Source organism: Neophocaena asiaeorientalis, unplaced genomic scaffold (genome assembly GCF_003031525.2).
Source record: "Neophocaena asiaeorientalis asiaeorientalis breed wild unplaced genomic scaffold, Neophocaena_asiaeorientalis_V1.1 scaffold392, whole genome shotgun sequence".
NCBI lineage: Eukaryota > Metazoa > Chordata > Mammalia > Artiodactyla > Phocoenidae > Neophocaena > Neophocaena asiaeorientalis.
The window spans coordinates 354,786-370,172 of NW_020174421.1; the positions used below are offsets into that span (position 1 = coordinate 354,786).

Below are 15,387 nucleotides of genomic sequence, written 5' to 3' on the forward strand. Positions count from 1 at the left end.
TCTGAAATGATCGAATTTATCTGTTTGTTTACTTGGTATGTCGTGTTTTTATTTTCATTCAGTTTCACGTACTTTCTAATTCCCTTTGTGCTTTCTTCTTTGACCCATGGGTTATTTAAAATTATTTAGTGTCCACATATTTGTGAATTTCCCCCGTTTCCTTCTGCTTCTGATTTCTAATTCCGTTGTGGTTGGAGAATGTGCTTTGTGTGGTTTCAGCCCTTTTAAATTTATTGAGACTTGTTTTATGGCCTGACATATAGTATATCCTGGAGAATGTTCCGTGTGTACTTGAAAAGGATGTGTGTGGGGGTGTTCTGTAGATGTCACTGAGGTCAGGGTGATGGTGGCGCTCTTCAAGTCTGCTGCCCCCTGTGATTCTCTGTCTCGTCTTCCATCCGTCCCGGAGAGTGGGATGTTGAAGTCTCCACCTGTGGGTGTTGAGTCCTCCATGTCTCCCTTCAGTTCTGTCTGCTTCGCTTCGTGCATTTCAAGGCTTTTAGGTGCTTGCTTATTGTCTGCCTCCCTCACTAGACTTGGAGCTGCTTGAGGGCAAAGCGCTTGTCAGATCTCATCCCCAGTGGTTTGTGATGCCTGGGATGCTGTCGGTGCGCAGTAAATGCCTGATGAATAAATGATGGCGGGGTCAGTTCTTCCAACAGTCTTACCATTTCTTCAATCAAAATTATTTCCGGAGCAACCTCCTGTGGGGTGGGTACGGGGGACTTATGGAGGAATGACAAGCGGGAGGGCCCTGCCCTCCAGAAACTGACAGTCCAGGAGGGAAGTGGGCATGAAGGAAACAGTATTAATACAGTGGTGGGGGGCACCCAAAGGCTGCAGGGGCTCAGGGGAGGTACCCGCCCCAGGCCTCTGGGGGTCCAAGAAGGATTCCCAGAGGAAACGTGTCTAAGCTGAGACTTGAAGGATGGGGATGAGTTAGCTGGGTGGGGAGCAGTGAGGAAGGCTTGCACCTGGCAAAGGGATCAGCATGTGCAAAGACCCAGAGGCCAGCTGGAGAATGGTGTGATTGGGAACGGAAAGAAGTTCAGCCTGGCTGTAGCGTTGTGAGTAAGAGAGCGGTGAGCGCTGAGGCCAGCACAGCCGGGGCAGAGCCCGGAGAGCCCGCGAGGCATGCTTGGGGTTTGGGTTTGATCCACTGAAGGTCCGTGGGAGGCCGTTGGGTGATTCTAGCAAGAGTGAGAGTGGGCTGCGGTGCTGCAGGCAGATTTGAGGACTGTGTGCCTGGGACTGATGGGCCGTCGAGTGTGGGAGGGGGAGGGCAGGCTCCAGGCTGACCCCAGATTTCTGGCTTGCTGACTTGCCGACTCACTAAGACAGCAAGTGCTGGAGGGGGTCAGGTTAGGCTTGGGGGCAGATGATGGGTTAAGTCGAGGGAGGGGGTCTTGGGGAAGGACGTGCTAGTGGTCAGCTGGGTGCGGGATGTGCAGCAGAAGTGGTCAAGTGTAGAGAAGTTAACTGAAGCTCTAGGAGAGGCTCAGATTTCCCCAAGGGAGGGTGCAGTGTCAGGAGAGGGCTCTCAGGGACCCTAGGAGGAAGGAGGTGCCCTGGAGTGGGGCAGCCTGCCGACTGGCAGGCTTTTATGAAGGGGCGAAAGGACTTTGGGAGGGGTATTAGGCAGACACGGTACAGAAGGGCAGGGAGAGGCTCATGGATCCTTCCTGTGCCCCTCCCACTGACAGCACCGCCTGCTCTTCTCAGCGGTGGTAACCACTGGAAAGGGTGTCAGGGGCGTAAGGAGCACCCCAGGACACAGCCCGACTTCTCAGACTGCTCGGAGAAAGAGAGTCATTCAGAAGCCCTTCCTTATCAGCACGTAGGAGTTTAATTTGGCTGCGGCCTCGGTGCTGACATGACTGGGGCAAACAGAGGATCTAGAGGGACTTTTCGGCGACTTTCTGAGTTTATTTACCTAAATTGGTGTGCTGTCAGTTTGGCCCCCCTAGTCCCCTCTTTTCTCACCCAGCCATAGAGCATTTGTTGAGCTCCTATGTGTGCTTAGCAATTTACATACGTTAGCTCATTTAGTTGCATATAGTTTGTGCTCAGTAAATATTTCTCACATGGTTGGATGGGTCCAGAACTGAGTCCCAGAGAAGGTGAGTGACTTACCCAAAGTCACACAGCCAGTGAGAAGTGGAGCCAGGGCTGTTTGACTCCAGAGCCCTGAGAAGGGGGAGGAGACAAATGAAATGTGGAACAGTCCAGTAAGATGGCAAGGAGCCCGAGGAGGGAGGAGTCAGTGTGAGGGGGAGGAATGAAGTCAAGGAAGGCTTCCTGGAAGAGGAGGTGTTGAGATGGACATGGATGGACAGGAAGTAGAAACAGGCCTTTTGGCAGGTAGGAGCCACAGAAACAAGTGCACAGATGGGAGGGCTTGGGGAGTGTAGGGTGTACAGGAAGAGTCTGGAGAGCTGGTCTTCAGGCAGGGCCTGAATGCCAGGATGTGTCGTGTTTCAAAAAGGGGACATAGGAATTTGGGAGCCCTGAGGACTCGAGCAGGGCAGATGTAGTGAGGGAGTTGTAGGGAAGGTTGGTCTGGTGGGTTTGGTGGGAGGGGGCGATGCTGGAGGACCACAAGTTTAACCCAGACTAAGCCCCCAGACGGCCTCATGCTGGGGAAGTTGATGTGTAGCCAGGAAGATTTTCTGTTTTTCAGGGGCAGGAACGAGGCTGTCTCTTACTTATTTTTGCAGCCCCTGCCCACTAAGAAATAATTTTTAATCAAGTTGGCGGGGGTTGGGGGGGTTCTGTTTCTCAGTCTTTGCTGGCAGAGAGCACATTGATCTTTGGGAGAAGCAGAGAGAAGCAGATTTTAGTTGCGTGTGAGAAAATGTGCTCGCTTTCCCCCTGAAGTGCCAGGGGGGTTGGTGAGCTCCCCATTTTGGGAGGTACGAATTTGGTAGCTGTTGGGGGCATCTCAGTAGAGGAGTTTCCTGTGCTAGGCGTGTGGCTCTTCCCTCTGTATTTTCATTCAGTTCAGGAAAAGAAATTGCTGTGTGACCTTGGAAAGTCTCTTTCTCCTTGATGCCTCACCCTGAGATGGCTGATGGAACTCAGACACTTTTAGCCATGGAAGCTTGTTTTCAAAGGAATTTCACTCAGAATGCCAGTATGAAGAGTGGATGAAAGTGGAGGCACCTTTGTTCAGAGGCAGGTGGAGGCCAAAGTCGGCTCTGACTCCACCTTCCTTGGCCCTGGGTCTCCACGGAGTACAGTGTGAGAAAGACTCATCTACATCAGTGGTTCTCAAAGTGTGGTCCCCGAACCAGCAGCATCAGCATCACCTGGGAACTTGTGGGAAATTCATAGTCTTAGATCCCACCTCAGAACCTCAGATCTGCTAAGTCAGAAACTCTGGGGGTGGGGCCTGGCCATCTGTGTTTTCAGAACCCTCCAGGCAGTACTAACATTTGAGACACACAGATAGGTGATCCTGTAAGTTCCCTCAGCACAGGCCCGGCAGCTTTAGAAAAATATGGATGCTTGGGTTCCACCCTTAGAGATTTGTGTTTAATTGGTCTGGAGTGCAGCCTGGTCATGGAAACCAGTGGAAACGCTCCCCAGGTTATTGCAATTTGCACCTGAAATGGAGAACCTAGTGGGAAAGTAGCAAACATTTTGCTTTGTTCAGCACAGTTGTGAACAAAGCCGGGTCAATCCAAGGGTGAAACAAAAATGGGTAGACACAACCTGCTCTCTGCTTAATTGGAGGGAAGATAATAGAAACATGCAGAGCAGGTAAATAGCCTGACAATACAAAACCTTGTAAAGCCATTACTTTTCAGGCTGGGATACAGGTTACACCGCCCTAGGTATGCAGCAGGTGCCTGGGGCATAGTCGAGGCCACGGGATAAACACGGCACATTTATTAAGAGCCTCCGCTTTGCTCTAGATGTGAAATTTTAAAGTAATTAAATTGGGTATATTTTGGAGAATAATGTAAAATATGCATTCATCTTTAAGCTAAAATATGAGACTTCAGAGACATTCTGAGATCGGGGTGACTCCCTTCAGGCTGTGACCCCGGGTTTCTGGAGGCCCTAGGACACTTGAGAGTCCCTTAGACTGATTGCTGAAGTAACCCAGGAAGGCCTCATGATGGAGGTGGCGTTTGAAAGCAGCTTTGTATAACCGAAACTAACACAGTATTGTGAAGGAATTATACTCCAATAAAGGTCTATTAAAGAAAGAAAGAAAGATGAGCAAGATATGGATCAGATGCTGGAGGCACAGAATAAACACACAGAGGCTGGGAAAGAGGATTCTTATAAAGCAGCAGTTCTCAAAGTGTGGCCCCGGGACCAGCAGCAGCAGCGACATCAGGGAACGTGGAAGAAATGTTAAACTATCCAACCCCTCACCCGGCCTGCTGAATGGAAACTGGGGCTGGGGTCCAGCAAGCTGGGTTTGAATAAGCCGGGCAGGAGATTTGGATGCATACTCCGCTTGGAGCCCCACTGGTGTAAAGGAATGAGCGTCAGCCGCGAGGACCAGTGCGGCCAGCTCCTGAAGGGCCGTCAGCGACCGGCCATGCAGACTAACTTGGCTGTGAGGGCAGGAGAGGCCGCGAGGGGTTTGGAGGAGCGTGAAAGCAGTGGGGAGCTCTTGAGTGTCCTCACTCCCCCAGGGGCCTCAGAGAACTGTTCTGCTTTTTTAAAAAATGTCTTGTAACTTACCTACAGGTAAGTGCACACATCTCAAGGGTGGGGGTCAAGTTTTTAATACATGCCTGTGTGCGCACTTGTAACCACCACCCAGGTAGACCATCCCCATCATCCCAGAAGGTTCCTTGTGCCCTGCCCTAGTCGACGTCATCCCCCCAGAGGGTACCACGATTTTACTTTCCATCACATTCAGTTGGTTTAGCCTGTTCCTGAACCTCATCTGAATGGAATCATAAATTGTGTATTCCTTTTGTCTCTGGCTTTTTTTAGCTCAACGTAATGTGAGATACATGCCAATTTTCCGTGTATCAGTGTTCTTTCGTATGGATCTCCCACAGTTGGTCTATCTATCCTCCTGTTAAAGATCGTTTGGGTTGTTTCCAGTTGAGGCTATTACGAAGCTGCTCTGAATGTTCTAGGGAACTCATTTCTCCTCAGTATTTACCTAGGAGTAAATAGGGTCATAGGGTGAGCATAGATTTGGCTTTATTAGAAGCTGCCAAATAGGTTTACAGCATGGTCGAAGCAATATATACCCCGACTCCCGATGTGTAGGACTAGCGGTTTCTCGACGCGCTGGCCGCCATACCCGCACTGTCTGTCCTTTCACTCATGGCCATTCTGCTGATCATGTAGTGGTTTCTCATGCGATTTCAATTTGCATTTCCCTGATGATTAATGAAATTGAGTATCTTTCCTCTGTTTACTAGCCAGTTGGAAATCCTCTTTTGAAAAATGTCCTAGGCTTATTTTTTTAATTGGGTTGTCTGTCTTTTTCTTTTTGATTTGTAGGAGTTATTTAAGTATCCTGGACACAAGTCCATTTTCAGATATGTGTACTGTGAATAGTCTCCCAGTCTGTGGCTTCCCTATTCAATTTTTTCAACAGCTTAATTCAGATATAAATCTCATAACCATATAATTCATCTGTTTAAAGCGTGAAATTCAATACTTTTCAATATATTCAGAGTTATACAGTCATCACCACAGTCAATTTTAGCACATTCTCATCACCCCAAAGAAACTCCATACCCCTGAGTTATCACCCCCCTCAGCCCTAGGCACCCACCAGTCCAGTTCTGTCTCTATAGATTTGCCTATTCTGGACATCTTATATAGACGGAATCATACAATTTTTGGTCTTTTGACACTGGCTTCTGTCATCTACCATAATGTTTTCAAGGTTCATCCATGTTGTAGTGTGTGTCGTTGACTCATTCCTTTTCATGGCTAAGTAAAATTTCATTGAGTGGATATACCATATTTTTGTTTATCCATTCGTCAGTTGATGGACATTTGGGTTCTTTCCACTTTTTGACTGTTATGAAAATGCTGCTGTGAACATCCATGTGCAAACTCCTGCATGAACACGTTTTCCATTCTCTTGGGTATATACTTCGGAGTGTATGCTGGATCATATGGTAACCTTTCTTGAACCTTTTGAGGAACTGCCAGACTGTTTCCCAAAGTTAGCTGCACCATTTTACATTCCCACCATTGTAGTATGACGGTTCCAATTTCTCCACTTCCTTGCAGCACTTGTTGCTACGTGTCTCTTTAATTATAACCATCCTGGTGGGTGCAAAATGGTATCTCATTGTGGCTTTGATTTTGCATTTCCCTGACGACTAATGATGTTAGGCATCCTTTCATGTGCTTTTTGGTCATTTGTGTATATTGTTCGGAGAAATGTCTTTTCAAATCCTTTGCCCATCTTTCAGTAGGTTGTCTTTTTATTGTAATTCTGTATACAAGTCCCTTATCAGATACATGATTTGCAGATATATCCTCCTATTCTGTAGGTTGTCTTTTCACTCTCTTGATAGTATCCTTTGAAGCGTAAAAGTTTTAAATTTTGATGAACTCTAATTGATCTATTTTTTCTTTCCTTGCTTGTGCTTTTGGTGTCATAGGTAAGAAAGTTTTGCCTAGCCCCAAATCACAAAGATTTACTCTCATGTTTTAAAGAGTTTTATAGTATTATCTCTCTTTTTAAAAGATTTTTTTGATGTGGACCATTTTTAAAGTCTTTATTGAATTTGTTACAGTACTGCTTGTTTTATGTTTTTTGGTTTTTTGGCCACAAGGCATGTGGGATCTTAGCTCCCCGACCAGGGATCGAACCCACCCCCCTTGTACTGGACGGTGAAGTCTTAACAGCTGGACCTCCAGGGAAGTCCCGTATAGTATTAGCTCTTACCTTTAATCTTTGATTTTCAGTTAATTTTTGTGTATGATCTAAAGAAGGAATCCAAATTCATTCTTTTGCATATGGATATTCAAATATCTCAGCACCATTTGTTGAAAAGATTATTTTTCCATGGAATTTTCTTGGCACCCTTGTCAAAAATCAATTGACCGTAAATGTGAGGGTTTATTTCTATTCCTTTAATATAAATGTCTGTCCTTCCATCATTACCACACAGTCTTGATTCTTGTAGGAAGTTTTGAAATCAGGAAGTGTGAGTCTTCCAACTTTGTTCTTTTTTTAAGGTTGTTTGGGCTTTTGCATCTCCATATGAATTTTAGGGTCAGCTTGTCAATTTCTGTAAAAAAGGCAACTTGGGTCTTGATAGGGGTTGATGTGAATCTGTCTTTCAACTCGGGAGTGCTGACCTGTTAACCATATTAAGTTGTGAACATGCGACATCTTTCCATTTACTTAGGTCTTCTTTAGTTTCTTTCAGTGATGTTTTGTTGTTTTCAGAGTACATGTTCTATGCCTCTTTCGTTAAATTTATTCCTAAGCATTTTATTCTTTCTCATCTTATTTACTTTTAAAATTATTCTTAGCCTTTTATTTTAAAATAATTCAAGGGACTTCCCTGGCGATCCGGTGATTAAGGTTCTGTGTCTTTCCACTGCCAGGGGCACAGGTCCGATCCCTGGTTGGGGAACTAAGATCCCGCATGCCTCATAGTATGGCAAAAAATAAAATGAAATGAAAAGTAAAATTTATAGAAAAGTAACAAGGTTAGGAGTAGTACACAGAACAACCAAATTCCATTTTTCCATATTCATCTTCTAACGTGAAGCCCAATTTAACAGTTTTTTTCTGTATGGTTAGTACTTTTTGTATATGGTTTAAAAAGTCTTTGCGTGCCCCACAGAAACATTTTCAGGGTTCCAAAGTATCCTCCGGTGATTGGCCAGGTCAAATGAAGTCATGTGCCCTGGACAGCTCACGGCTTCTGCCGGGGCGCAGTTATAACGTAGGTGGGTCAAGGTTGATGTTGGTGTACGTTTGGACTCATGGGATTCCAGTGCGTCCACTTGACTTCTGGCAGCACCATCAGTGGTTTGACCACTTGCAAGGAGTGGGAAATTCTGGCCACCCACTAACTGTTTAGCCCAGAGAATGGAGATGCCATGTCACCCAGAAAATGCAATGAGTGGTTTGGAGAAGGGGAAAGGAGCCAGGGGACCAGGCCCCTGAATGTGAGGTCCCTGCATCCACTGCAGGCATGTCCAGAGCAGGGTCCTGGGAACCCCGTGAGCTCCCAGGAGACTCGTCTGGGCTCCAGAGGCATAGGCTGTCCTTGCCTCTCTCCCAGGCTGCCCCAGGGTCTCTGAGGTTGGGCAGAGCCCTGGCCAGGATTCTGGAGATCTGGGCTCCAGTCTCCCTCCTTGACCTGAGCAAGTCACTTACCTGTCTGGCTGGGCCAGTCATAAGAGGAGGAATTGGCATGAAGCAGCTGGAAGAGCCAGGGTTCTGAAGTCAGGCTGACGTGGGCTCAAATCTCGCCATCTGGTGGCCTTGGGAGAGTTACTTAATCCTTCTGGGCCTAATTCCCTTATTGGTAAAATAGAAATAATAATAATGCAAGCGTTCAGTAACCATCAGCGTTGCTGTTTGTTGAGCACCTGCCCTGGGCTGGGTGCTCGGGGCACAGAGATAAGTACCACTCAGTCTAGTAGGGGAGAAGCAAGGCCCAGAAACGAATCTTCCTAAAACATGACAGAAGGAGGTCTGCACAAACCCTGTGCAGAGGTACATGTGTCCGCATTTAGCAGAGGGGGAGATTGAGGTCCATGGTGATGAAGTGACTTGCCCCAGGTCACATGGAGGCAACCGTCTAGATAGACAAGGACTCGTTCTCGTTCTCTAGAGCCCTCGAGGGTTGGGACAGGAACTCCACACAGAGCGGAGGAGGCACGTATGTGAGAGGGTAGACCGAGTCAGGAAGGCCTCCGGTGCCCCAGGGGGTTGGACTGGACCCTGCAGGCATGGGGTCCAGTCACTTCGTACTCCTTACCGACTCTGGTCCATGCACTCTCTCCCACAATGGCACCATTGGGTCCTGGCCTCTCCCCTGTTCTGGACGACTGGAACGGCCTTCTCACTGGTCTCCCACTCCAGCCATCTCCAGTTTGTTCTCCCAACAAAGTGAACTTTTAAAGACAGGTAACCTGGTCACTTTGCTCCCCTGCTTAGCACCTTCAGTGATTCTCCACCACCCCAGGATGAAACCCAAGTCCCTTAAGCCTGCTGCAGGGCCCTGTGGGGTGGGTCCTGTCTGACCCTCCAGCTTCATCATGCTCCAATCCTGCATGCGGCCTGGCCTGCGTGCACACACCCACGGCACGCAAACCACACCCAACTCGGTTCCTCCTCCACCTTAGGGCCTTTGCATGTGCTGTCCCCACACCTGGAACACTCCCCCTCTTGTCTCAGTGTAAGTGTTACCTCCCTGGTGCTAAGCCGGGTCTCCTTCCCGTGGTCTGCACAGCCCCTGTTTTTCCCGTCACAGCAGTTACACCCCTGTGTTGACGTCATTGTTTTGCTCACTGCGTTTCCCCTAGATTGCAAACTCTTTGACGGCAGAACAGCGTCTCTCCTGTTCCCGCTGTCCCCTCAGGGCTTGGGGCAGAGCAGGCGCTCAGGATATTTGTTGAGTGATAAGGAGATGAGGACCATGGATCTTCTACCCCCTTCCTCCCTCTGTGGTGGCTGCCAGGCGCCGAGGTGCGGTGATGGCAGAAACCGTTCAGGGAGCAATGGATGGGGCGGTGGGCCCTCGCGCTTCCAGCCGATGCGAGTTTGCAGAACGGATGTCTGTACGGTTCCGATTGTGCTCCAGTTCAAGGAATGAGTCATGCTGTTGGTGGCCGTCCTGCCCATTGGGACTGAGTCAATTGAGTGAGAATTGATTACAGATGAGAAGCCAGCTTGCAAAGCCGTTAATATTTAAGCTCCCTGGAGTGTGATGCAGATGGAGCCATCAGCCTTGTCTTTGCTTGTCCTTCGTGTTCCCACTCCCTCTCCCTCTCCACCCCCTTCTGTGTACTGTGGTCTGCGTATCAGGGTGACCCTATTCGGGTCTTGGCTCCCCCGTGACTCACTCTCCTTTTCTGGTAAATAAGGGCGCTGCAGTGCATCCATCAGCAAGTGTTATAAGACACCTCTGTGTCGCATGCTTTGCTGGACTTCAGAAGCATGGGAGGAAACCAGCAGATGTGGCCCTGCTCTGAAGATGTCGTATCTAAAATGGAACCATTGCTGCCGCAGGAATAGCGCTTTATAGTTTACAAAGCAGTTTCGAACATCAGGATGAGCCTCTCAGGAGCCTCACTTTGTAGATACCTGGTGGTACTGTTATCCCCATTTTCCAGCTGAGGAAACTGGGGCTCAGATAGGTTGACGGCTTGCCCGTGATTGCTTCTGGGGTAGCTGGGCTGGAACCTGGCACTGAGCCGATAAGGGGGTGTGTTAAAGTCCTCTGTCCACCAGCTGCCAGGCAGGAGGGGTTATCAGCCTCATCAAGCACGTTTTCTCTCTTTCTGTGGGATGCCGCGGCTGACAAGACCCTGCAGGGCTGGAGACTGGGTCCCAGTGAACACAGAGACGCCGAAGGGAGGAGTGGGCGGGCCCTCCCGTGGGCCCTCCCATGCCAGGTCAAGGTCAACAGAGAAACCTCCCCTCCAGGTTCAGGATGACCCCAAGTGTCCCAGAGCCAGCTGTGGGCAGAAATAAGAATTCAGTAGCACCACCTGCTGGCTGCCGTCCCCACCTAGCTGCCCTCTCATTGTCATTCATACTTTCTCCATCCTCCTAAATTTGCTTTCAGGAAAGGCTCTGGTAGCTCAGGTACAATGCGATTCGGTTTCTAATTATGGCTCAAGCATGTGGCCTCCACCTAAGGACACACGTTCTCTCCACCCAGTTTCCGACCTGAGTGTTGGGGCTGGTGAGGGCCGACCTCAGACAGGACCAACTCATCCCCCCTCCTTGGGAGTGCAAGCCAGGGTGGCCGCCCTCCCCGTGTCCCCTCTGCCGTTCCTGGACGCAGGACGGGGTGAGGTGTTGAGGAAGTGGGGACCTTTGCAACCTCCACATCTGCTGCCCTTCCTGGAGCACAGTGGCCTCTTTACAGATGTTCCGGGGCAGCCAGAGAGTCTCCCCGGGTCTCTGCCCCTCCCGTTCTGTGTCTCGCTCTCTCCATCAGCACCCCTCCCTCTCCTCCTCCCTGCCTCTCATGCACTTTCCCTTTTCAGATCTCTATGTAAAGAAACTTTTCTAACGGTAAAAACCGTTCAGCAATGGGATTAACTGTCTTGCCCGTAATGAGTTCCCCATCAGGGAGGCAGTTGAACGAGGCAGGGTGGTGGTCCTTCCTGAATGTTGACAGGGTGACGTCACCTTCTGGATTTGGGCCGGACCATGGCTGCTGATGCTGAGATTCACCTGATGTGCATTGCTTCAGGATTCAGGGTGGTTTCAGGATAGTCCATGTATTTAGAACCGTAGTGCTGGGCCTCATGTAAGAGCATGCGTATTTGAAGATCAGACTTTTTTTTTTTCGCGGGCCTCTCACTGTTGTGGCCTCTCCCGTTGTGGAGCACAGGCTCCCGATGCGCAGGCTCAGCGGCCATGGCTCACGGGCCCAGCCGCTCCGCGGCATGTGGGATCTTCCCAGACCGGGGCACAAACCCGTGTCTCCTGCATCGGCAGGCGGACTCTCAACCACTGCGCCACCAGGGAAGCCCAAGATCAGACATTTTTGTTGTGAGAAAGAAGTTGTACATTCTTTATAATCTTAATGTTTATTAAATTTACTTTAATTTTTAAAAAATATTTATTTGGTTGCACTGCGTCTTAGTTGTGGCAGGCAGGCTCCTTAACTGCAGCTCTTGGGCTCCCTAGTTGTGGCTCACCAGCTCCTTAGTTATAACATGTGACGTCCTGAGTTGTGGTAGGCGGGCTTCTTAGTTGCAGCTTGCAGCCTCCTTAGTTGCAGCACATGGGCTCCTTAGTTGTGGCATGCAAATTCTTAATTGCGGCATGCATGTGGGATCTAGTTCCCTGACCAGGGGTCGAACCCAGGCCCCCTGCATTGGGAACGCAGAGTCTTATCCACTGCGCCATCAGGGAACTCCCTAAATTTACTTTAATTGTTAAAGTATGTAATCATGATACAGAAATTTTAGAAAACAGAGGCAACAAGGGAAAATAATCATTCCTAATTCTATACCCCTGACGCTGTAACTGTTTACATTTCATTCCCTTTCAGCTTTTTCCTTTATTCAATTTTTACGCAGCTGTGTTAGGGTAGGAAGACAGCTTTGTACCCCTTCCTGATTTCTTAGCACTACACATGAATGTTTTCACAGTCATCATCTTCACCATTTTTACACCAGGGAGCAGATGCCTATAGTTTCTTTAGACTTTGTTTTGAAAGAACAGCCCATGAGCCTCTTCAGAGGTGGATAATTGTAAAGCAGGAGCTGTATATTTCTTCAGAGAAGGAATTACCCAACTTCTTATCCATCTTGTAAAAGAGTGTGTACCCAAGGTCCCACAGGGAAGGCGGGAAATGAGCATGCTTTAAACCTACTCCATACTGGGAGCCGTGGGGGGCTCTTTGGGCATCAGTTACCTGTGATCACCAGGTGCGTGTTGTCACCCCCATTTCACAGGGTCTGAGACACAGGTGTGAGGTCCCGTGCCATCAGTATGTACCCAGGGCTCCAAAGCCGCGGAGGAGCTGCCTGGGGGACTGTGCTCAGTCCAGTCGACTCGTGCGTAACAGGCCTCTCGGGGTTTCAGGATTTCCACGGAGTTGTCATGGGGGCCTTGGATGAGATGGACCAAGAGGGCAAGGACACGTTGGCCAGGGAGGAGCTGCGACGTGGCCTGAGTGAGCTCCCACCCATCCGTGACCTTCACCAGGGGATCCTGGAGGAGCTGGAGGAGAGGCTGTCACACTGGTGAGTGGCCCCGGACCCCCGGTCCCCACCTCGTTGCCTTGGGGAATGCAGGAGGTGGGGTAAAAACCCCACCATGTGAAATGGTGTCTCCGTTTGACTGGTGGGGAAGCTGAGACACGGAGGGGTTAGGTCGTTCACCCAAAGTAAAGCAACTGTGGGAGAGTCGACCTGGGATCCCCACCAGAGATGCAATGCCAGCCTTCACCGTCCAACACCGTGTGGTCACAAGGCTGAGTTCTTGCTGTCCTCTCCGCCCCCTCCTTGGCTGCAGGGAGAGCCAGCAGAAGGTGGCTGATGTCTTCCTGGCCCGGGAGCAGGAGTTTGAGCACCATGCCGCTCACATCCAGCAGTTTGATAGGTACCTGAGTCTGCTGGGTGAGAACTGCCTCCATGCCCCCCGGCTAGCAGCTGCTGTCCGAGAATTTGAGGTGGGTTGTCGGTAGTCAAAGAACCCGCTCTAAGGATGCAGGGGTGGGGGTGGGCATGGAAGGGCTTAATGCAAATCAGTGGGGCTTCTTAGTGGGGCAGATGGGCAGACCTGGGGGTAGGGAGGAGAGGGTGACCCAGCAGGAGGGGAAACCCAGAACATCCCCTATTGGGCCATCGATGACAACTCCATGAGCACCAGCCATGGGGAGAGTTTTAGTAGCTGTTTCTCTGTCCAGGAGAGAAGCACAAAGCAAGCTGAGGCCCTAAGCCACTGGAGTGCCCAACGAATGACCACCAACTGGGGATCCAGTTACTGGGCAGCAAAATCAGGGACTTTGTCCTACCACTAACATTAGATGCAAAGCAGGGTCTGGGAGCGATGTATAACTGAGTGTAGCACAGTCTGGGAGCCTGAAAGAATGAACTGTCAGAGTGGGGCGGTGCTAATCTGGGAGGACACCCTGGAGGAGGGGAACCTGGTTTTGGAGATGCTCAGCCTGGCCAGGAGAAGGCATGGAGGGAACATGTGTGGATGGGCTCATGTGGGATGCCGTAAGCCCGGAGACCTCAGGCAGGGGTCTCTGATGGAGTTTTGTTCTCCTGTCTCTTGGGAGCAGCAGAGTCAGCAAGGAGGTGGCCAGAGCGTGAAGCACCGGCTGCTGAGGGTGGTTCAGCGCCTGTTCCAGTACCAAGTGCTCCTCACAGGTGGGCCCCACAGGAGGTCAAGGTGTACCAAGCTGGTGTGGGGAGGGGAAGCACCTGCAGAGGGGTGGGGGAGGCCTGGCAAGGTATGCGATGAGACCTCCCCTCCCACTGTAGCAGGAAGGGGTGGGAGGAAGGATGCCGTCACCCCCTGCAGAGGTGCCAGGCCCAGCCACCACCTTCCCTCCGGCTGAGCTTTGGATCCCCTGCTGCCACGTGGAAACTTGCCCGAGTGGCCACCTGCTACGTCTCCCTTAAGCCTCTCCCGTCCTAACACACAGGAACTCACACCTTCCCCTGGGCTGCATTTCCTCCCTGGCTCAGTGGGTCTCATTTCCCTAAAGCTGTCTTATCACCAGAGCCCTCTTGAATCAGCGGATGTTTTCCCCCTTGGACCTGCTGGCCCTCTCTGTGGCTTTGCCGCTGACCACTTCCTGCTTCTCGAAGCCCTTTCCTCCCGGGGCTTCTGTGGTATACTCTCTCCCTGCCTCCCTCTGACCCCTCTGACCGCTCCCTCTCCATCTCTACTGGCCACTCTCCACGGCCCCGTAAATGTCAGTGATTCCTGGGGCTCTGCCCCAGGTCCTTGTTTCTTCCTTCTGTACAAACTTCCCTCAGGAGTGTCATCCCCTCCCCTACCTCTGCCTGCCAGAAACACCCTTACCTCTGTCCTGAGCAACTGCCTTCTAAATGGACAGAGACCCCTGGCTCAGGAGCTGGTGCTCTGGTGGAGAAGATGGAACTACACACATAGAGATAGGCATGTAACTCCAGGGACCAACCAGGCTGTAAGAAAAGACATTAGGGCCAGGAGATGGAGGATTTTTTCATCTAATTCAACCAGTATTTATTAATCACCTGCTGTGTACCAGGCTCTGTGCTAGATGCTGGAAAGGTAGAAGTGAATTAAACAGTCAAACTCTGTGATGCTATGGAGCTTATACTCGAACAAACAAATAAGGAAATAAAAGTATAATATGTCCGTGATAAGAGCTTTACAGAAAAATGAAACAGGTTAAGGACATTCAGGGGAACAGGGATGCTGTATTAGATCCATCCCTCAGGGAAGACCTGTCTGAGGAGGTAACATTGAACAGAGATATCAGTGAAGTGAGGACATGAGCGATATGAAGATCTGGAAGAAGAGAGTACCAGGTGGAGGAAATAGTAAGTGCAAAGGCCCTGGGGTCTGAGCAAGCTTGGCATGTTCAAGAAGTAGCAAGAATGCCTACATTGCCCCACTAAACGAGAGGCATGGAGAGGTAGCTGGAGCAAGACCAGCCCGTGTCGAGCCTTACGGGTGTAAATGTGTTAAGGGTCTGACACATCCCGCTCTACCATGTTGGTGGCCACATCTGT

At 50.0% G+C, this 15,387-nt stretch overlaps 1 protein-coding gene across 2 annotated transcripts in view; it reads left to right on the forward strand.

Annotated features, from left to right (window-relative positions):
* The window catches only part of FGD5 (FYVE, RhoGEF and PH domain containing 5), a 116,053-nt gene that overhangs the window by 71,091 nt on the left and 29,575 nt on the right, over nt 1-15,387 (forward strand). For both annotated transcript variants that reach the window (XM_024756480.1, XM_024756481.1), the window contains exons 6-8: nt 12,737-12,897; nt 13,169-13,325; nt 13,944-14,031. In XM_024756480.1, coding sequence (XP_024612248.1) covers nt 12,737-12,897; nt 13,169-13,325; nt 13,944-14,031 — 406 coding nt within the window. The remainder of the gene's footprint in view (nt 1-12,736; nt 12,898-13,168; nt 13,326-13,943; nt 14,032-15,387) is intronic.